Source organism: Sminthopsis crassicaudata, chromosome 3 (genome assembly GCF_048593235.1).
Source record: "Sminthopsis crassicaudata isolate SCR6 chromosome 3, ASM4859323v1, whole genome shotgun sequence".
NCBI lineage: Eukaryota > Metazoa > Chordata > Mammalia > Dasyuromorphia > Dasyuridae > Sminthopsis > Sminthopsis crassicaudata.
In genome coordinates this window covers 334,927,342-334,951,794 of record NC_133619.1, presented here as the reverse complement: position 1 = coordinate 334,951,794, position 24,453 = coordinate 334,927,342, and the positions used below count along the sequence as shown (strand labels likewise).

The window sequence follows — 24,453 nt, the reverse complement described above, 5'->3', positions numbered from 1 at the left end:
GTGGACAGAAAATGCCTCAAGTCTTTTGAAATTGTCTTGCATTAACAAGAAAATGGTATTTACACACATATATTGTATCTAGGTTATATTGTAACACATATAAAATGTATGGGATTACCTATCATCGGGGGGAGGGAGTGGATGGAGGGAGGGGATAATTTGGAAAAATGAATACAAGGGATAATATTATAAAAATAAAAAAATAAATAAATAATAAATAAAAAAAAGAAATTGTCTTGCATTATTCTTGCTGAAAAGATCTAAGCTTATCATACTTGATCTTTACATATTTTTTGGTTTCCTGGTTCTTGTTTTCCTGATTCTTATCACTTCACTCAGCATCAGTTCATGGAAGTCATTGCGTTTTCCTTTGACTTTCAGATAAATTCCTAGGGCATCAAGGAAAACAATATATTGACATTTCTAGTATTATACCAAATCATTCTCCAGAAGAATTTGTCCAGAAGAATGGACCAATTCACAGCTTCAAAAGCAGTACATTAGTGTGTTTGTCTTCCCATAGTTCCCTCAACATTTTAATTTTTATCATCTTTGTCAACCCAGTGAGTGGGAAGTGAAACTTCAGAGTTACTATAATTTATATTTCTTTGATTATATTTAGAATGTTTGTTCATATGAATGTTTTATATGGCTATTTATATTTGTATTTCTTTTTAATATTGTTTGGGAAACTTCATCTTTTGCTTTTTCTTGAGTGTCAAAAAGGTCTTGCTATTATATTAAAAAAACAATTTAAGGATTAGATATTTACTTTCTGAAAAATTTCCTAGATATTAATTTTCTATTTTTCTATGAAAGACTTTAGCCATGAATAAATTTCCTAATTTTATTATATTAGTTCTTTGAAGGTGAGAGTTGGCATCACTCCATAACATCTGAAAATTATAATTAAAAAAACCATTTATTTATCATCTAGCTTTTAAAACTACTCAGTTTTTTTGATTAATTAGGTCATAGTAGAGGAGAGAATGAGACAGAATAAGAACCCTCTGTCATTTCCCTCTTACCAAAAGTAGGAGTGAATAGAATATCTCATTTTAACTTAAGCTTTCCTTCCTATATGGATTATGTGTCCTCATATTTTTAGCCCTACTGCAGACAAAATAGATTTTTTAAAGTTTCAAATAAAGGTCACCCCCTATGTTGCATTTTTCCAGGCAAAGATTTGTTGTGATAGAATTACACTTAGGCTGTTTAACAATTTTTTAGCTGTTCCCAAATAGGTCAAGTACAGGATTTTTGTTTAAAACTTTAAGTTACATCTATAAATGCTATATTTTTTCAGCTGATATTTTTATTTATCCCTAATATGTGTAAGCGCTCCTCTTAAATACATGGGGGATATAATGTATGGATATAGTTTTTTGCCTCTTTGGAATGTAAGTCAGTTGGAGGAGAGAAGGCCTACATAAAAAAAGGTGAAATTTTAATAAATTATGTGAAAGTTCAGAGAAGGGAAAGATTCCATCTTATTGAGAGAAACTAAGAATCCCATGGAAGAGGCAGCAGGTAAACTGATTCTTGAAGTATTATTAATTGGTCAGACAAAAGTTTGGGAGGATACTTATACTTAGGAAGGAGACTAAGTTTTAAGAGAATATAGTGAGGTTGATTTAGGACATATTGAGATTAAATACCAACAGAAAGGCTACTTGATTTCTTCCTTTAATATTTTTTGAGGAACTAAGTACCTATACTGCGATACCAATAATTAGTACAATTTATCACTTTATTGTTATCAATACGTAATGCTTATTTGATATGATACCATCTCATTCAATTATTTAATTATGTATCTGTTTAACATATATTGGATTACTTGCTGTCAAGGGAAGGGAGAAGGGAAGAAGGAGGGAGAAAATATGGAACACAAGGTTTTACAAGAGTGAATATTGAAAATTATTTTTGCATGCATTTTGAAAAATAAAAAAGCTATTATAAAAAAGCAAACAAAACCCATATGTACCTTTGTTTCCAGACTACATGGTGAATTATGTTGTTGGATAAAAGTCATATCTTATGCTTCCACTTTTATTTTGTGGTGCTAACTTTATACTAATTTCACAGAAAATAATACAGCTAACATTTTTATAAATGCTTTAGGTTTTCAAAGAACATTATGTGTTTTGAGGATTTGGGTTGTTGTTGTTGTTGTTGTTGTTGTTTTTAAGCACCAAGACTTTAAAAAATTATTTTTCCGTTCTAAATTCTTTCCCTTCCTTTCTCTCTTTCTTGAGAAATCAAGAAAAACAATATGTATTATAAATAATGTATAGTTAAGAAAACAAATTTCTACATTAGCCATTTGTATGCCTACTACTCCAAGAGCGAAAAATATATAAGCTTCAGTTTACACTTTTAAGTCTATAATTTCTCTATCTTGAAGTGAATAATATATTCTATCATAAATCCTTTGGTATTGTGATGGATCTGTGTTGATCAGAGTTAGTAAGTCTTTCAGAATTGATTTTCTTTATGATATTGCTGGTACTGTAAAGATTATTCTCTGGGACCAAGTCCCTCCTTGGTCTAAATATATTTCTTGATCATCAGTCTCTTTTTCTGCAGTACCAGAATCAGCAAATCTTGTTTTTTACTTTATTGTATCTTTCACTATTGGTGGGATAAGGGATTTGTGAATTTTAAGTGAGGATTAAAATGTGTCTTTTTGAATTACTGGTCCTAAAAGACATTTGTCTTTTACTGTAATTTATTCAACTATTGAGTAATAAAAATATATAATAATTTTAAAATTTTTGAGCATATCTGATATTTATGCTATGTAGCATTCATTTCCAAATATATCTTCCTCCCTCTCCCCAGAGAGACATTCCTTGTGACAAAGATTTTATTTTATTTTATTTTTATTAATTTTATAATTATAATTTTTTTGACAGTACATATGCATGGGTAATTTTTTTTTTTTTACACCATTATCCCTTGTATTCACTTTTCCAAATTATCCCCTCCCTCCCTCCACTCCCTCCCCCCGATGACAGGTAATCCCATACATTTTACATGTGTTACAGTATATCCTAGATACAATATATGTGTGTAAAACCAAATTTCTTGTTGCATGATAAGAATTGAATTCCGAAGGTAAAAGTAACCTGGGTAGAAAGACAATAGCGCAAACAGTTTACACTCATTTCCCAGTGTTCCTTCTCTGGGTGTAGCTGCTTCTGTCCATCATTGATCAACTGGAACTGAATTGGATCTTCTCTATATTGAAGTTATCCACTTCAATTAGAATATATCTTCATACAATATCATTGTTGAAGTGTATAGTGATCTCCTGGTTCTGCTCATTTCACTCAGCATCAGTTCATGTAAGTCTCTCCAAGCCTCTCTGTATTCATCCTGCTGGTCATTTCTTTCAGAGCGATAATATTCCATAATGTTCATATACCATAATTTACCTAGCCATTCTCCAATTGGTGGGTATCCATTCATTTTCCAGTTTCTAGCCACTACGAAAAGGGCTGCCACAAACATTTTGGCACACACAGGTCCCTTTCCCTTCTTTAGTATTTCTTTGGGATATAAGCCCAGTTAGTAGCACTGCTGGATCAAAGGGTATGCACAGTTTGGTAACTTTTTGGGCATAGTTCCAAATTGCTCTCTGGAATGGCTGGACTCTTTCACAACTCCACCAACAATGCATCAGTGTCCCAGTTTTCCCACATCCCCTCCAACATTCATCATTATCTTTTCCTGTCATCTTAGCCAATCTGACAGGTGTGTAGTGGTATCTCAGAGTTGTCTTAATTTGCATTTCTCTGATCAGTAGTGATTTGGAACACTCATATGAGTGGATATAGTTTCAATTTCATCATCTGAAAATTGTCTGTTTATATCCTTTGACCATTTATCAATTGGAGAAGTGACAAAGATTTTAAAAGAAATTGGGAGAAAAAAGTTAACTTGGCAAAACGAACTAACACATTGACGATATCTGACAATAAATGCAATCTCATATCTGTATTGAAGGGAGTGAGATGAATTTTTTCAACTTTTTTTTGAGACGATTATAATTATATAGCATTCAGTTTTATTTTCTTACTCTTTTTATGTTGTAACCTATTTTATCTATGCACATATGTATATGTTCCTTTGGGTCTAGTTTTCCTGGTTCTGTTCCCAGTTGGCCAATAACTCAATCTGTAAGCATTTAGTATGACCACCTATTCTCTGATTCTTTGCTACTACAAAAATATCTGATATACTGATATTTACAAGTGCTTTTTAAAAACTTAAAATTGTTTAATTTTTTTTCTAGTTACATGTGAAGATAGTTTTTGACATTTATTTTTGGTAAGATTTCGAGTTTCAAATTTTTCTTTCTCCCTTCCCCAAGATAGCAAGCAATCTGATAGAGGTTATGCATATAGAAAGTACAGTTATTATAAATAACACAACATTAGTCATGTTGTGGAATAAAAATCAGAACACAAGGGAAAAGCCACAAGAAAGAAAAAAAGAAAATGAAAATAAATATGCTTCAATCTGCATTCAGTCTATTTAGTTCTTTCTCTGGATGTGGATCGCATTTTCTATCACAATTCTTATTGAGATTGTCTTGGATTCTTGTATTGATGAGAGGAGCTAAGTCTATCATAGTTGATATGAGAACTTTTTTAAAGGCACCCTCGTTGACACAGTGGACAGTGTGAACTTGGAATTAGGAAGATCCAAGTTCAGATTTTGTCTCATTCAATCATTAGCTATTTATCCTTAGGCAATTATTGTGAATTAATGTGCTCATCTTTCTAACATTGACTATTTCTCAGACTTTTTTTCTCAGTCATTTTTTCCCATTTGCTGAGTTTGAACAAAACCTCAGTTATTTTGATTTGCATTTATCTTTTAATGATTTGAAAATACTTTCACATTTTTAAATTATTTTCTAATTTTTTTTTGAAAAACATCATTTTATACTTTGATGACTTAAGTCAGAAGAATTTTAGAAGAATTATTATTCATATAATTTCCTATCTTTTGTATTATGACCTAGTTAACTTCTTACTTTACCCCATTTTCTCTTTGGCTTTTTTTTCTCCTATAGCTCAAGAATCCAAGAAAATGAACGTAGCATGTGTTTATTGACATTCAGTCTTAATTTTTTTTCTGGATGCAGAGGCCTCTGTCAATTTAGTGTCCTTTTCTATTGGGAAATTTGAAGTTGTTTTTTCCCAAATTCTTCTTACTGTTAGTGGATTGTACTTTTCTTTAACTATATAGATAAGAGGTTTAATGAAGTTTTGAATGTTTAAAAACCCAGATTCCTCATTATTATAGGTTTTTCGTTTTAAATAATGAAGCTGGACTATTGGAGTACTTTGTGAATGAACAATCTAGAAATCAGAAGCCCAGAGGTACTTTGCATCTTGCTGGAGCTGTAATATCCCCCAGTGATGAGGACTCTCATACCTTCACTGTAAATGCTGCCAGCGGGGAGCAATATAAACTCAGAGGTAGGATATGAGTGCTTAAAGTGAAAATTAATGTGGTGTTTTTTCTTTTTCACTTGAGGCCACTCCTATTTTTTTATATTGATTTGTTGCCCTTTTTGTTTGTTTCCCTTTATCTTTGGAGAACAGAAATTAATGAATTATTAAGCTAGTTGTGAGAATATCAAATACTGAATGGTGCTTTTATAAATCTTAAGAATGAGCCTTTTTCTCCCAAATGGTCATTGAACTAAGTATTAGGGATGACTTTTTCCCTCAAAAGCTTTTGTAATGATAATCTTTACTTAATATCTTGTTTATTAAGAAATAGAAAATCTTTTCAGTTTTTAAAAATTTTTGTCCCAAGGAAATATTTGATCTCTTCACTTGGTCTGAGCTGCTGGCCTTCATTCTTCTACACTATGACTAATCGGCATATTAGAATTCACATGGTTTTTTAAAAATAAGACATCGTGTATTTAATAACTTTTGTTTGAGAATAGTTTGTGTTTTTGTTAGATACACATGAAATGCTTATCTAACACAATAACTAGATTGTCCTGATTGAATATATAGTTTGAAATCTAAAAGTATCACCAAATACTTTGAGCTATTTTGTTTATAATGCAAAAGTCTTGTTTTCTCTTTAGGTGGCTCAACCACTCTGTATAATCTCTTTATGTTGAAAATTATTTTCTGTATGCACAACAATATTTAGCTCCCATGTCAGGGATGATTGTTTTTGGAATTTGAGCGTAAATTTTTGGTTTGGTGTTAGTCATTTAAACTCCCCTTCAATGTTATATTCAAGTGATGATTAAATTTCAGAGAGATTTAAAGGTAAATAACTTCTAGGTTGTCTTTATTAGCCACAGATGCTAAAGAACGACAGCATTGGGTTAGCAGACTTCAGATATGTACACAACACCATACAGAAGCTATTGGAAAGGTATGTGAATTGGACTGCAATTTTTGTTGATAAAAATAGTGAAAGAATATGTTTTTGAAGAGTCTCAGGATACTTGAAATGTGATTCACTTACTAATATTTATATACATTTGAAAGGTAACATTCTGAGAAGAATGAAAAAGGAAATATATTGAAACATAAATACACCTAAATTTTAGTTTAGAAATTGTAGTTTTCTTCCTCTTCTAGAAGGATCAGAATGATCAGAAAATTTGGAGTATTCTATGAACATAAACATTTGAAAAATGTTCATTTAAATTTTATTTTCTTGAATTATTGTCTTCAGTTATGCTAGTTGAAGACATGATATTGATTATTTGAATTTTATATTTCCTTGCTTGAGCTAAACTAATAAAATAATGATTTAGTAGATTGAACAGTGAGTCTATGATCCTGATACCTATGTCTATGATACCTTCATTTTCTGTTTTTGTTTAGTTGCAAACTATCTAAGATGTTGTAGTTGCATTTACTGTATTGGTTTGAATATAAGTGATTCCCAACTATAGCTCATACCTCTAAAATTAGTTCTCTTTGAAAAAAAGGAAAAAAAGAAAAAATGTCCTGAAAAGTAGCATCAATTACAGTCCAGATTTGGGTTCATTTTGCCTGATTTGGGGTGGGGATGGAGGAATATATCCTATATATGAACCAGAATAGAACTTCTGCTTTGTGTTCCTTAAGTTGTTCTATCCACAGAATCATATTTTTTTTCATAGTTAGAATAAATGGTATAGTGAGTTTGAGGACCTATTTTGTTTTTTTTTTTAAATATTTTACTTTGCTTATCTAACAGAATAATCCTCCTCTGAAGTCTCGGAGCTTCTCACTTGCATCTCAAGGTAGTAGTAACTCTCCTGGGTCACAGAGGAGACCAAGTCAGAATGCCATTTCTCTTTTTAATGTTGGACATTCCAAACTGCAATCCATGGGCAAAAGAACTCAGTTGCAACCTGACCATCTTGTGGAAGTCAGAGAGGTCAGTATGAACTAGTTAAGTTAAAGTATGCCAAAGAATATTTGCCCTTGGCACTTGTAATAGAAAGGTCTTTTTAACAGTTTACTTAAAGAGGTTTCTAGGGTGCTCCAAATCAACTTTATCTGAATTAGCATTTTGAGAACTTTGGACTATGTCTTCAATTTGGGGTTCCTCACTTCAGTTGCCTGATTGGCCAGCTTATTCTTTCTTAAGCTCAGTAAGAAGTACCAGGAAAAGATCAGATTATTACATATACAGGGTCTAAGCCTTAGTTTTTTTGTCAAGGAAATTCATCCATTGAAAACACAGGGAAAAAAAGGATAACAGGTATATTTGTTGGAATTATCAAGTGTGGTTCCAGGAATTATAGGAAATTAGTGGCACCAAAAGGAATTTTGGAGTATGTACATTTCAGTGAAAGATAATCCATTTGCTCATGGATAAGCCACCTACTTTTTCAGCTCACTTTATCCACATAGAACTGATAAGCATTAACTTCTGCTGCCACCATTTTCCCATTTAAGGGCCCAATCTTGTGAGTACTGTCTGGGAAAGATGTGGGTTTCTCCTGCCCCATGGACATTATAGCCAGAAATATGTTCTTTTATAGCAGCTTCTTACATTTTTCTTGACAATCTGTTCTAGGGTTAGATATAGTTCAGAGTCTTATGGGCAATGATTGGTAAAACATTGTAGCCAGAAAAGCTTTCCACTAAATAGGTGTGCAGTTTCTGTTTAGGGGAGAATGTGAGAACTCAGAACATAGGGCACAGATAGTCATGTTGTTTGGTTTGGTTTTTCTGTAGGAATTCTAGTGTGTGGATTTATTTCTTTTCTCTTCTTTTAAAATTTTTCTTTTATGTGACATTTAAATTGGGAGAGAGAAGGTTATCTGCCAGAATTCTTTAACCCAACCCTCAGACCTCATCCTAAAGTTAGAAGTTATCTACATCATTCAAACATAATAGTAAGAATTGTGTTGTTGTGGAGTTGTTTTGGTCATATCTGACCCCTTTTTGGAGTTTTCTTGGCAAAGATGCTAAAGTGGTTTGCCTTTCCTTCTTCAGTTCATTTTATAGATGAGGAACTCAGGCAAACAGGGTGAAGTGATTTATCCAGAGTTACACAATTAGTAGGTATTTGAAGCTAGATTTGAACTCAAGAAAATGAATCTTCCTGATTCCAAGTCCAGCACTCTGTCCACTATGCTACCTACTTGCCCAGTAAGAATATTAAGATAATGCTTTTGGATACTTAACTAGCTTATTAGAGATTTTTCTTAAAAGTGAAATGAAGAATGGAACATTCTTGTGATGGTCTGACCAAGTGTACTGAAATATGAGATCTTCAATTCTAGGTTCTATGGCACAGTTTATGTCACCAAAAATTTTTATAGCTTTTATTGTCATTACACTTCTTTATTTACAATGAATTTGTAAACAAATAAAAAAAAATCTGTTCAGGAAAAGAAAACAAAAGAATATTAAGATAATACTATTAGTAAGAAGAGTAGTAACTAGTGCTTTAATTTTGCAAAGTGCTTTATCCATATTATCTTTTCACAGAGAAAACTCCTACATGGAGGATAATATTTACCATATATGGTTTTAAGTTGTTTCAGAACCCTCCCCAATAAAAGTCAACTATACTTTATGGATATTCTTTCTTGATAGTAATAGAAAGAGTAAATAATATTCAACAGTAGACTAACAATAAATAGAATACAAAGATTTAAGATTCAAAATCAGAGAATTTCTTGATAGAAATAACTTCTTTTAAATTGTAAGCTTTTTAATTTTTAAAACACATTGCTTTATGAATCATGGTGGGAGAGAAATCAGAGCAAAAGGAAAAACCATGGAAGAGAATAAAAAAACAAACAGAAAAAAGAAGTGAACATAGCATGTGCTGATTTATATTGTTTCCTTAGATCTTTTTCTGGGTATAGATGGCATTTTCCATCCAAAATCTATTGGGATTGCTTTGGATTACTGAGAACCAAGCCTTTTGTAGTTGATCCAATAGTAAATTGACCAAAACCTTAATTTAAAAGAAAAGATTTTTTAAAAAATATTATACCTATATCAGATTGGCTAAAATGATTGAACTGGAAATAAATGTTGTTGGAATGTGGAAAAATTGGAACATTAATAAATTTTTGTTGGATGGTGAACTGATCCATGTTATGGGAAAACAGATTGGAATTATGTCCCAAGAGTATTAAACTGCCCATATCCTTTGACCTACCAAGACCATTACTTGGCCTATTTTCAAAGATGATTATATGTTCTAAAATATTTATAGTAGTTCTCTTCGTGGTATCAAAGAAATGGATGTTGCAATGATGTCCATCATTTGGAGAATGGGTAAACAAATTGTGGAATGTGATTATGATGGAAAACTACCATTTCATAAGAAATAAAGAACTTGAGTGATCTTAGAAAAACATGTATAGGCTTGTATAAAGTAATGAAGAATGAAGTAAACAGAACCAAGAAAATATAGTATATAGTTAAGAACAAGATTGTTTTAAAAAACACATTGCGTGACTTAAAATAAATTTTACTTATTATAAATACTCAAACTAACTACAAAGCTCATATGAAGGAAAACACCATCTTTATCCAGAGAAAAAACTGATAAATAGAAGTATGTATGGAATGGTTTTGTGTGTATATATGTATATATGTGTGTATATATATATATATATATATTTAATACAATATATCTGTACATATAATACAATATTTATATATTTTGTATAATGTATATATGCATACTTGTGTCTAATGGTAGCTATCTCTAGGGTAGGGTGAGATACGAGGTAGGAAGGAAAAGAAAAAAATTACATTATAATTTTATATATTTAAAAGAAATAGCAAATTGTACATAACAGATTTTTTGATTTCACATATGATCATATTTTTTCTATTCAACTATGTTATTGAAATTCTTTTATTTATTAAATTAAGAATAAAATTAAAAAAAATTTGAAGGGGTGAAAACCCCCAATAGCAGACATAATGCTGAACTTGAACTCAGGAAGACCCAAACTGAGGCAAAACCTACTCATTGCCATTACTGGGCCTTCAGCAAGTTCCTTAACTTCTCTTGTCCCTCAATTTTTTCATCTGTAAAATAAGGGAGTTGGACTCCAGAGTCTCTTAGAACCTTCCACCTAAGTCTATGAAATCTTATGAGCTGACAAAAACAAAAAACTTAGTACCTTGTAAGTTACTGAAATATTTTTAAGTTATTAAAATAGTCATTTGCAAAAAAAAAGAAAAAACAACCCTGGTGGGTAGAGGGGAAAAAAGACTACCTATGCAAACTTCAGCATATATAGCAATTTAGGTAAACATCTCTTTACTCTTCCTTCCTTGGCTCTCTGATTTTTCACAGAGGCACATAGAAATTAATGTAACTTGCTTAAAGATTACATAACTGGCTCAATGTCAGCTTGTGATTTGAACCAAGTTCTTCCTGTCTCTGAGCCCAGCACCAATATACCACACTATTTTTAAGCTTGAGAAAAATCTTTTTTTGATTTATTTTGTTGGTGCTTTCTTAATACCACAGTCATTTTCCAGTATACTTTGCTTTCCACTCCTAAAACTATCCATTTTATAATAGAAAAACAGTTTATATGATTAATGTAGTTTCAGTATTTGCATTCAACAGGCACATTTTATTACTGCTCAAGAACAAATAAGACATAAGGGAAAGAGGAAACTCAATGCTAAATATTTTCATTTGATATGGGACTCTTGTGATATAGCAGCCTCCAAGGTACAGGATGCTCTATCGTGAGGCCCACCTTGGAGAATATTTGTTCACTCCTTTATGAGAACTGTTTACTCAAGGAACTAGCCAGGTTTCTGGGGTAAACACAGGCCTGCAATCAATATACAATAAAGGATGAGCTTCCAATTTCTTTGTGCTTTCCAGGCATTTCATCAGGTAATTTGCAAGTATGTTCTCATGTTCTCAACAAAAAGTTACACAAAAGATATGTCCAAAATTCACAAATAAGATTCCTTACTCATTAGGACTTCTTCCAAAACATTCACAATGTCCTCATTTTACAGTATATGCAATATTCTTTACCTATAATTCTCTACTTTCTACTAAGAGGAAAGCGGGATATATTTCACTCTTTGTTCATAGAGATTAAGATTTAACTGTGTTTTAGTCTGGTATTCATTTACATTATTGTCATTGTTGTATAGTACCAGATCAATTTCTTATATTAATTTAAGACATAAAAAGAATTTCATGACATTCATATATGACAATTAGCTATTTTTTAATCCATGGCCACTCACTTTGTTTTTAATTTTTGCTATTACAGAAAAGTGTAATTTAAAAGATAAACTAATAAAATATTTGACTCCCAAAAAGTTAGGATAGACCTAACAAAAATTAGAGACTAAGATACCAATCAAAACCAATACACTAAAAAAAAAAAAAAAAAAAAAAAAAAAAAAATGTAAGACAGCCAACCATCTTATTTTATTTAAATGTAAATATATAAAAAACATGTCCAGAAGAGATCATTTAAGGATTACTTAAGATTCCTTGAAAAACACAATTTTAAAAGTCTAGGTGTTATATTTTGAATCACAGGATAAAAAGATGAGAACTCTTCAGTCATCTCCTGAAAGAATTTTAAAAGGAGAAGTCCCAAGAATGTCATAGCCACTTTGGCAAAGACCCCAGGTATCAGGTATCAAGAACCACAGTCAGATTCATGTAAGACCTGGCAGTTTTCGCTTGAAGCAAGAAGAGCTTAGAAGGCAACATCTCAGAAGACAAATGTTAGGGGCTTACTACAGAGAAGAAATTATCTTTTAGAAATGAGCATAATCCTGTGGGGGGAAAATGAATCTTTAATGTGACAAGGAATTTTCAAGTTAAAAGTGAGTACTTTGAATTGCAAACAAGAAGAATGTAAAAGGAACACACAGTATAGGAAGGAGGAAGAATGAGGTGGTGGAGGAAGGCAAGGAAATAATCAGATGAACTATATGTTTACCTAAATTGGATAATTTGAATACACTCAAGAAATACTGACAAATAAAATCAACTTCTTGAACTTGAAGAGGAAATTAAAAAGAAAAAAGTAAAAGCAAACAAAGAAATCTAAGGAGGTAATCTAGTTTTAAGGACAGAATGTGGTATATGAATGCAAGGGAATATAATTGTACCATTAGAAATTAGAAATTATTAATTAATTTTTAGAAATTAGAAAAATATTTCAGAGATTCATTTGCTATGAGCTGATTAAGAGACTTGGAGAAAAGGCAGCAAAAGTATAAAGAAAAACAACTTTTGAAAGACTTAAAAAAGAACTGATCCACTGATTTACTAGAAAAGTTAAGCACAGAGAAGTTTTGTAACTTGTCATATGATATTAAAGCATACCATCCTACTTGTCTTCTGAGATACTTGTATTCAGGTCGAGAAACAGTAATCTTTTTTTTTTTTTTTTTTTTTTTTAAAAGCTTTTTAGTTTCAAAACATGCATGCATAATTTTTCAACATTGAACCTTTGAATAGCCTTGTGTTTCAGATTTTCCCCTTCTCCCTAACACCTCCCCTAGATGGCAAGTAATCCAATATATGTTACACATGTTAAAATATGTTATATTCAATATGTGTAAATATATTTATACAATTCTTGTTGCACTAGAATGATCAGCTCAAAAAGGAAAGAAAATGAGTAGGAAAACAAAAAGCAAGTGACAACATCAAATAGAGTGAGAATGTTATGTTGTAATCCACAGTCCTTTCTTTGGGGTATTTGGTTCTCTTCATCACAAGATCATTGGAGCTGGCATCAGTCATCTCATTGTTGGAAATCGTCAAATTCATCAGAATTGATCATCATATGATATTGATGTTGTCATGTACAATGAGCAGAAAGTTCTGCTCATTTCACTTTGTATCAGAAGAAGCAGTAATCTAAATGAAACAGAGCAAGCTGATTGGCTAAGATTCGGAAAGGAGTTGATAAGGTTTTTTTATTACTTTATTTATTTAACTTATATGCAGAGTTCATCATGCAAAATGCCAGACTGGATGAGTCATAAACTGGAATTAAAGTTGCCACGAGAAACATCAACAGGCTCAGATATGCAGATGATACCACTCTAATGGTATAAAGTAAGAAAGTATTAATAAGCCTCTTGATGAAAATTCAGGTTCAATTCATCTTTAATATTCTCTTCTTTAACATTAAGAAAGCAATAAGATCATGGCAATATGTTCCCATCACTCCTTGGTAAATAGAAGGAAAAGAAGGAAACCATGTCAAATTTTATATTTTTCAAAGTACAGAGTTCTGTAGTTCAGAGATTACTATAGATGGTGATGATTGCCATGAAATTAAGATATGCTCCTTAGAAGGAAAACTGGCAAATCTGTCCAGCATAACAAAAAGCAGAGATAATTCCTTGCTGACAAAGGTTCTTATATGGTTTTCCCAGTAGTATCATGATTGAAAGTTGGACTATAAGGAAAGCTGAATTCCACAGAATTGATGCTTTCCAGTTGTATTGTTGGAAAAAACTTTTGAGAATCCCTTGGACACCAAGGAAATGACATCAGTCAGTATTTAAAGAAATTCAGACTATTTGAGGGTAGATCAAATTCTGAAGCTTAAATCATTGGGCCATATAATGAGAAGACAAAATTCAATGGAAAAGATCCTGATTTTTGGGAAAGTTTGAAGGCAAAAGGAGAAGGGGATAGCGGAGAATAAGATGGAGAGATAGTGTCATGGGAGCAACAAATGTGAACTTGGGACAAATTTCAGGAACTTAAAGGGCCTTTAGTGCATAGCCCATGAGGTTACGAAGAGTCAGACATGTCCAAGTAATTGAATTATAACTGAAATGCATCTCAAAGCCATCCAACACCTGGTTCAGAGCTGTTGCTGCCGATCAGGAGTAGTAACAGAACCCAGAGAAGGAATACTGGGAAGTGAATGTAAATTGTTAGCACTACTGTATATCTACCCAGGTTACTTATACCTTCGGAATCTAATACTTAACGTGCAACAAGAAAATTGGATTTACACACATATATTGTATCTAGGTTATACTGTAACACATGTAAAATGTATGGGATTGCCTGTCATCTGGGGGAGGGAGTAGAGGGAGGAAGGGGAAAATTTGGAAAAATGAATACAAGAGAGAATGCTATAAAAAAAAAATTACTCATGCATATATACTGTCAAAAAATTTTATAATTATAAAATTAAAAAAAAGAAAAGAAAAAAAGGAGTAGTAACAGAAATCAGACTTATGTAATGTAGGATTTTATTCCCATTTTTCTTGTTTAGCACTCAGTATAAGATTTTTTTAAAAACTTTCCCAGATTTTCAAAAGTCAGTGCCAAAAATGAGGAAATGAAGAACTTTGCCAGACTGGTGCTAAAACTGCCAACTTCAGAAACCATTTCATTACCACATTTGAAGGATTCTGAGAAAGGGATTCCTTTGCAATCCTTTCTGGGAATAAATATAATTGGGCTTTATTCATAGGTTTGAAAATATGGAGCATTCCTTTTTAATTTGAAAGCAATCAAAGATTATTAATAATGATTTTTTTTTCTAGATAGCATAGTTTACTTATTCTTGTAACATCTGAAGCCAGTGAACTGAGTTTCTTCTGTTATTATACCATGATTCTCCATATGCCTTGGCTTCAGTCCAGATACCAAGGTTATAAAAGAGAAGCTCCATTTCTTCTGATGTCATTCCCTATTTATCATGTATTAGATTAATTTGTCTGATCCTACTCATTTCAGACAAACCTCCTTCTGATTTCTGTATCTTCTGTAGTTGGTAATTATATATATAATTTTTTTTTTTTTTAAATGTATTTGAGTGTCTGTCATTTGCTTTTTTGTGTCAAACAGCAGACTATAGTGAAAAAAGCACTTGAAAAGAGAAAAGAGACTCCTGGAATTCGATATTCCTATATGAATTTTTCAACTCAGTTTTAAAAAGAACTAGCTTATAACCTGAATATTATGACTTGTAGCCCTCTAAGCTCTTGGATATCGTCAGCAGCAAGATATAATCTTTAAAATAATTTTGAACTTTGGTTAAAAAAAAAAAAAAGTAGTAACTAGAAGCTCTGTTGTATTCTGTAGATGATGTCTCATGCAGAAGGACACCAAAGAGATTTAATTAGACGCATTGAATGCCTTCCTGCTTCTGGCCATATTACCTCCTTGGATCAAGATCTCTTAATGCTGAAAGCAACTTCCATGGCAACTATGAATTGTTTGAATGATTGTTTTCACATTCTCCAGCTACAACATGCATCACATCAAAAAGGATCTTTACCTTCAGGTAAGGTGTGAGCTAAAAAAGATTTCTGCATTAAAGATATTTTAAATTATACTTCAACAATCTAATTGCTGATCTTTTCCCAAAAGTTTTGCTAATTAAAATCATTATTTAGTCCTCAAGTAGATTTTTATTTATGAATTGTCCATTTATTTTGTAAGTCATGAATTTACTATTTGCTTTGTAAATAGTCATGAATAGTTCATGAACTCTTTTTTATATTCAATGCTTTCCAAGGTATCTTTTAGCTTTTTATGTCTTGTAACCAGATTAAAAGGTTATAAGATGAATCTATCATATCATTGCATAGGCTTTTTGTACTGGACCTTTGAGCATTAAGAGTAGTAGTCTCCATATTATGTATATATGTTTGTGGATATATATATATATATATATATATATATATATATATATATATATATATATATATATATATATATATATATATATATATATATATATATAAGAGAGAGAGGGAAAGGGAGAATCACTGTGGCCCAGTGAATAGAAGACTAGATTTGGAAGTAGGAAAAACTGAATTCAAATCCTATTGATACTAATGGTGACACCATGGGCAAATCTCGTAAGTGCCTTAGACATTAAAAACTATATATAATAGATTATTAATCATCCTGAATTGTTTGAAAGGGCTTCTACATCAGAAGATCCCCACACCAGTGAAATAATGGTTCTGGATTCCCTTTGTGTTTGTTTGTTTACTATTTAATTTTGCTTGTTATTTATATTATGAATGCCTTGGACATATTTTTAAAATCTGTGCTAGGATCTAAAAATTCTTCTGTGACCTAGAAGAAGAATTAAAATTGAAAAATTGGGCCTTCATTAGTGACTCAAAATTTTTTTGATCTGAAACAAACAATACACACATATTTACCCTCTTGTTTATAATCACACACACATACACTCACACACTTGGTGTAGAAATGACATCAAGTTCAATAGAGAAACAAGGCAAAATGGGTGATGAAGCAGAGATTCAGAAGAAAGCAAAGATCACAGAAGATATGACAAGCAAAACAAACTTGCACAAAAGGAATTTTAAAGAGGAAAGCATAGATCTAAATTCTAAGAGGGAGCACATATTTGGAAATGACTTTACAAATTGTAGTATGGGAATACAGTGGAATATTGTGCCATAAGAAATGAAAGATAATTTCAGAGAATCTCATAGTATCAAATAATGTAAAGAGGGCAAACCTAGGACAAGAAAGACTACAATGTGGTTAAGAAAAATAACTTTGAAAGGCCAGAACTCTGTTCATTGCAATGTCTGTGACTCCAGAGGACTCACATTACCCATCTCCTGACAGAGAGGTGATAAACCAAAGATACACTGAGATATGCATTTTTGGACATGTCTGCTGTGTAGATTTATTTTATTTTGCTATGCTTATTTGTTTTAGCCTCAGTTTATAATGGGAGGAGAGGGTTGGCAATACTTATTTCCCCTTTCCCAGAATGACTGCTGTAACACTTTTTTTTTGCACAAAGGAGAACAAAAGAAAATTCAGAAGAGAGCACAAAGATATTTGTGAAAGTAATATATGGAATTTGTTGTATACTTTTTAAAGCAAAAAATATGAAACCAGATTTATGGTTTTATATATAGTCCTTTGTGTTATGGCAGTGCACACTTTTTTAGTGTTTACATTCAAAATAAAAGGGAAAGGTTTAAAAATTAATGTTCTTAAATTTTCAAAATTTATTTATTTATTTTGCCAAAGAACTTTAGTGTTCTGTGATGTCTTTTGATAGAACAAAGACATAATGGCCCACCTTTTATTTGCTTACATTCTAAAGGACATTCTTTTCTAATACTGTCAATTTTGGAGCACAGATTTATAAATCACTGAGAATTTATTGAGAGCCTTTTATGTGACAGGTCCTGTATTAAATCCAAAGAATAGTCCCTAGCCTTAGGAAGCTCCTCTACTAATAAAATGGGAAAATAATGTGTAAATATCTAAATACATATAAGTTATATACAGAATAGATCAAAGGCAATCTAAGACAGGGTTTGGTGCCAGCTGAAGAAGATAGGATTTAAAATATCTCAAAAGAAGTCAGGGAATCTTCAAGTAAGAAACAAGGATGACAATTCTAAGCATGGAGGACAGTCAGTGCAGAGACCTGCCAACAAGAGATGGGAACATTTCTGGCTGAGGAATTAACCAGTGTAATTGGATTGTAGAGTAAAGTAGTATAAGGATCCTAGAAAAGTAGGAGAGGCAGGGTTATGGAGAGCTTTAAATGACAAAAAGAATTATTGGGAATTTAATGAATTTCTACTAAAATTTTTCTCATCAAATTAATCATCATGGTTTCAGAATTGAATCTATGGAAATTTCTCCATTAGTCACTTGTGAAGAAAAGCATAATTGTACAAGAGATAAAAGGTTAATTCCCCTTTGAAAACTTTGAAGATGAAACAAGGTATATTTAATTCAAGTTCACATAATCAAATGAAGTAATATATCTAAAAAGTATTGAGTACAGTTTCTTGGACATATTAGGTGTTACATAAATGCTTATTGCTTTTTTTTCTCTTGCTTAATCATAAAGAAAGGTAGCATAGTTGGAGTTGCTAATGGGCCAGACTCAATCAGCAGAACTTGTTGAGTCTTAACCTCCGACACAAACTGGCCAAGTAACCTGAGACAAATGATTTAACTTCTCAATGACCATTAGATGTCCAATAGCACTCTTGTGATAAAACAACAGGTTTTAATATGCATTGGTAGATTTCTCACCAGGGGTTCCCTACATCAATGTAATTTCAAATCTGCCACCTACTCCAGCTCCCCCTCCCTCCTTCCAAAAGAGGATTTTCTTTTTTCATTGAAAAATGATCTTCATTTACTAACCCAGCAACTGGCCTCAAAAGATTTTGAGTGTTATGAAAGCAAAATAATTTCTAGAGAGTATATAATACCCTTCATCAATTCTTTTCTTCAGCAGTTTTGTTGATTATGTTAAATGTTATATTATTTTTCTTCCCTAAAAAAATCATAAAATAGGAGACTCTTGTTTTTACTTATCATAATTAAAGGTTGGAATGTTTTGTTTTTCTCTCACTATGGTTCCTGATAGAGGCTTAGGTCAGTTGTCCTCTTTAGGTAGGACCACAATCATGGGCTTCAGTGAGACAGACAGTTAAAAATATGCAACTAAGTTGATTGGCCAAAAGTTCCAGGAGGCACTAGGTAATTTACACTTGTACTGTAATACATAGGCAGTGTTACATTGTGAGTGATTCCCTTACTCTTCTGTTTCAACTGTATTAGCCTGAATGTTTTGTCATACCACTCTATGACCCAGCTTCATTGGAACCTAGATCTGCCTCTGAAATCAAGTGGAACATTTTCCATTATTGATTAGACATTGAATCTGCTTTGTTAAACTAGTTGAGGGTAATAGAAGACATTTGAGTCATTAGCTGAGAGGATGACAAGTCTCCAAATGTGACTATTACCTTTCAATAATCCAATTATTATTTATTCAGCTTAAAGGCACATAGAACTGTCATTTCTACAGCAGAAAGTAGAATTTGTTTTTAAAAGGATGGTATTTGACATGGTATTTTACTTTTCTAGATGTACAGAAAATGTCAGATAATGCTTGATTAATTATGTAATGAGAATCGCAGTGCCTTATTTAAGATCTCTGAGAATGAATATAAATTAATAAGCATGCTTATTTTTTAGGTACCATTTTTTAGTTTTTCATTCTTTAGATTCAGAGACAATCTACTCAGTTTGAACTCCCCTTAAATCTGACACTTAGAAAATACTACTAACTCTAATGTGCCTCCTTTCAAATGTGTGCTTTTGCTCAGAAGTTCATATAGGGGCTGACTGTTAGGGTGACAAAATACTTTTCATACCTATTCTTGACCAAAAAACAAGCTTCTTTTCTCAGGGTTTAGGATATCAATCCAGTGTCAAATTTCACATTGTAAGCTTCCTGTGTATAATTATCCAGTCATTGAGCACATGCAAATGAATTTGAAAGTGACTCTCTGACAGAACCTCTGAACAGCTTTAACTGCTTCTAGTTTTGCAAGTTCCAAACAAAGCAAAAGTGAATTCTGTCAAGCCTTTCAGATTATGAGCAAGTTACAGCAAAAGTTATCTCTTACTTCTTCAGGGACGACAATCGAGTGGTTGGAACCAAAACTACCTTTGCCAAATCACTATAAGAATGGAGGAGATCAAACCTTTGCACCCGAGCAGAATAAGCCAGTGGCAGTCCGAGAAGAGCCATCCAGTTCAGAATCTGGACTCTTAACAAGGGTAAGAGAATATGAACATGTGAATTTGATGAATAAAGGATATGAGCCTTAAAAGTATTGAAGTTTTTTTTTAGTAAGACAATTTAGAAACATTAGTAAATTAGTTTATTGAGGTAAATTACTTTTTATATTAGTGTTGGAAAAAGTCTTTTATTATATTGAGTTCATTTTTTTTTTTGAAAAATTTGTTTTATTAATTTTATAATTATAACTTTTTTTTTTGACTACATATGCATAGGTAATTTTTGCAACATTATCCTTTGTACTCCCTTCTGTTCCAAATTTTCCCCTCCTTCCCTCCACTCCCTCCCCTAGATGGCAGGCATTCCCATACATATTAAGTATGTTATAGTATATCCTAGATACAATATATATGGAGCACATCATTTTTTTTAATGTTAGGTTTTTTTTGTCTATACATATAGGTTTTCTACTTCTTATCCTTTTTGTGCTGTAAAAATTTCCTTTTCTTTTTTTTTCCTATTCACTTTCAACATAAAGTGTTGCAGTCAGCCACAAAAATGACTTTCCTTTCCCTCCCCTCCTCTTACCATATTAATCTTTTGCTATATAGGAGTATTGACTAGCTTTTTTCCTTTTTAAGTTATACTTAAAATAAGTTATTTGAAATATTTTTATTAATTTGAATGATTTTATATTAATTAGAATATTTAGGTTTTTTTTATTAAAATGGTCCATGTTCTCAACCTCCATGTTTTTACTAGAACTTCCACTTTTAACTAGCTTATTTTGTATAGTCAATCAACAAATATTTTTTGAATGCCTGCTCATGTTCTCAAGTCAGTGAGGAATGTGGAGTAAGCTTAAGAAATAGTCCTAATTATTGATGAGAAACAAATGGCTGATAAGAAGCATTGTAGCATAATGGAGAACTTATTGCACTTGGGATCCAGAAGACCTGGGGTCCAACTTACTCCTTCTCACATAATCTTGATGTATTTCAGTTTTGGAGCCTTATAGGGTTGTTGTTAGAGGCAAATAAAACTATGCTTAGTTTTGTATTCTTAAAGCATGATACAGATATTAGTATTATAAATAGTCTAGTTTAAGTATTATATTGTAATATTACATGGTGCTATTAGAGTATAGAGAGATTTAAAATTAAAGAATATGGGAATAGTTAGGGGAAAAAGCTCAAAGGTAAGCTTGAAAGAGTGGCAACATTTAGCTTTATGGCAAGGAATTGGTGGGCATTACCAGGAAATTGCACAGACAAGGAAAGGAAGTCATGTATGTTCTAAGAAGCAATTAGGGAGAAATAAAAGGGTTGATATTTGAGATAAATGGAGAACTAAATTGCCTAGAATGGATGGGATCAATTATGGAGGACTTTGTAAACCAGGCAGAGGAGTTTGGATTTACATCTTGCAACAACCAGGTACAACTTTAGGTTTATACTTTCTTAGAACTGGAAGGGAATTTCATAGTCTAGCTATTTGATTTTACTCATGAAAATAAGGTGTAGTCCACAGAGTTAACGGTCACAGAATACCAAAACCAGATTTGAATCTGGCACAATATGTTAAATTTAAGAAAACTAATCTGAGACTACAATAAAGGATAGATTGGAGAGGGGAGAGTCTAGAGTCTAGAAAGCTGATGAAGTAATTAAGGCATGAGTTAATGAAGGTGATAGTGGAAATGGAAAGAAAGTAAATATTTTTTAATTTACGGTGTGCTAGGTATTATTAATACATTATAAATACAAATATATACATATTATATTACAATTATCTCATTTAATGCTCATAATAATCCTGGAAGGTAATTATCTGAGGAAACTGAGACATAGATTACGTGATTTATCCTGGGTCACACAGCTAGTTAAGTTTTTATGGCTAGATTTAAAGTCAATTATTCCTAATTCTAAGCTCAGCAGTTTATCTACTGTACCACCAAGCTGCCTTCAAATGAAAAAGATGAAAAAAGTTTTGAAGGAAGACTTTATAGGTCCTAGTAATTGAGCTGAATATAGAGAATGAAAGAAGAAATAAGTCAAAGATAAATTGATGCTGTCAATAAAAGTAGAAAAGTTTGGATGTTTCCCTTTTAAATGGAAGATGGTTTATTGGTTCTAGAAATGTTACATGGGTGTGACATTTTAGTGAAGTGGAAATATCCTGTGAGCATTTGGAGATATGGACTAAAACTGAGATACCAAGATTGGTGTGATAACGTGTTTAACATATATTGGATTACTTGCCCTCTAGGAGAGGGAGGTAGGGAGGAAGGGATAAAAATTTTTTTTGGAACACAGGGTTTTGCAAGGGTGGATGTTGAAAATTATCTGTGCATATATTTTGAAAATAAAAAGTTTTTGAAAAAATTGGAGTCATCACATATTTTTATAGCCAGAAGGAACCTTAGAGATCCTTTAGTCCAAACTCTTTAAATTAACATGAGGAAGTCAGAGCACAAACAGACCAATTGGCATGGCCATGGCCACACACAGGGTTGTTACTAAAGCCTTTCCTGGGGAAAGCGTTTTTGGAGGCAAGGGCAGAGATCTGAGGATTGTGAGATTTAGGAAAAATGGGATGGGAGGAGAAAAACTTTCCAGGGAAGGAGATAGAACTTATAACAACTGGAGTAAGGTAGTGTCAGTGAAAACTTAGGGGAGAGAACATTTCAGGAAATATATGATAGTTTTTATTATTTTTTATTATTTAAAATTATAATATTAAATTATTATTTAGTACTAAAGTAGGTAAAATAATCATTCAAATATCCAGAGCTGCTTCTTTCTCATATTCTCCACTGGATTATCCTTGGCTTCTCATTTTTTTTTTTTGCATGGCAACTATTTCAAGCATTATGAGGATTAAGAAAAGATTTTCATTTTTTTCTTAGAAGTCCGGTATTAGAAACTTCCATGAAATTAATTAATTGAAACTGCAGGACATTAAGGAGGGAATTTGTGATGAGAAAGTTAAAGCAGCAGTTCAAAGTTTTACATATAAGAGAAATAAGTAGGTACAAGATACAATTTGGGTCAATAATTGTTAGGTTCTTACTAAGTGCTAATGAGATAATGAGATGATAGGTTCTTATTAAATGCTAAGTCGGTACTTAACAATTCTCTAGTTCCAGGCTTTAAGGGGAGTTTTATCCCTTTGAATTTCTGGGGAGGAGCTTACATGTGTAAGAGGAGCAATGGTGGGCCATAAGCCCCACGTTGGGCACCAATATGTAATGTCCTATTTTCTCCAGAAACTGCCGATTGCTCTCTGGAAGGAGATCTGCTGTCTCAACTCAATCTCCCTACCAGACTCTTCTTCCTGTAGAGAGCCATCCCAACTCTGACCTAGTGTAGTTCTCCCTTGCTCAATGTTGCTTCTTTTATCCTCCCAGAGAATGGGTGTGGAATAACTCAGGGACTTCTGGGAAAAAATGCTTCAACCAATGAACTTGCTCCTCTTAAACATGCAAGCTCCTCCCCAGAAGTTCAAAGGGGTAAAACTCCCTTTAAAGGCCAGAACTAGAGAATTGTTAAGTACCGACTTAGCATTTAATAAGAACCAATCATCTCATTATCTCATTAGCACTTAGTAAGAACCTAACATAATGGTTTTCTAAGTTGTTGTACAACTATTCATACTTGAAGGTCAAGGGGAATAAGCTAAAGTAGTGATTAAAATGTGAAAGAGGGGATAGTGAGAAGATGCTACCAGAGCAAGGAAGGACCTAAAGGAACAATACCTAAAACATGAGAATAAGAGAAAGAATGAAAAGAAAGTTGTAACAATACTAAATAGGGAGGTAGAGGAAATTAATGCCAAAGAGTCTCTGTCATTTCACTTATAGAGTAAGATTATCTATTGAGGGAGAGGGAATTTGGGGAGTTGGGAACATTTTGGAGAAAGAAGAAATCTGGAAAAGCAGTTAGGGGAAGTGTATTAGAGAATCAGTAAGAAAAATAGAATTTCTGCATAGTGGAAAAGACTAGATTGAGTATGGTGAATGACAGATCTGTTGAAATGGACACATGTATTTGAATTTGAACTATGCAAAATTATAATTATGTAAAATACGGTATTTGGGTCCATCTGAATGGCAAAAGCTTGATAATACTACCATGTTTGAAAATTCATTGTTCACACTAATGTAAACTCATCTGTAAGTGATACAGAATTGTAGGTTTTTTCCATTATTCTGTAAACTGGAACTAAGAATGAAAGAAGGAACATGTGACCCAGCAAATATTGAGTGCTATTTATTCCACATTCTCTTCATCTGTTGAAGTAAAATTTTTTTGTTTTCCTTCTTTCTACTTGCAACTAATACAGTTATTACAATTCTTCCTTTATAATATCTTTTGGATCTATACCTTTTTTATTCCCAT

At 32.3% G+C, this 24,453-nt stretch overlaps 1 protein-coding gene across 2 annotated transcripts in view; it reads left to right on the top strand.

Annotated features, from left to right (window-relative positions):
- Positions 1-24,453, top strand: part of OSBPL11 (oxysterol binding protein like 11) — a 94,641-nt gene that overhangs the window by 33,419 nt on the left and 36,769 nt on the right. Inside the window, exons 3-7 of one of the 2 annotated variants that reach the window (XM_074301460.1) lie at positions 5,320-5,495; positions 6,341-6,420; positions 7,237-7,419; positions 15,580-15,781; positions 19,946-20,091. In XM_074301460.1, coding sequence (XP_074157561.1) covers positions 5,320-5,495; positions 6,341-6,420; positions 7,237-7,419; positions 15,580-15,781; positions 19,946-20,091 — 787 coding nt within the window. The remainder of the gene's footprint in view (positions 1-5,319; positions 5,496-6,340; positions 6,421-7,236; positions 7,420-15,579; positions 15,782-19,945; positions 20,092-24,453) is intronic. The other variant, XM_074301461.1, reaches the window with a different exon arrangement.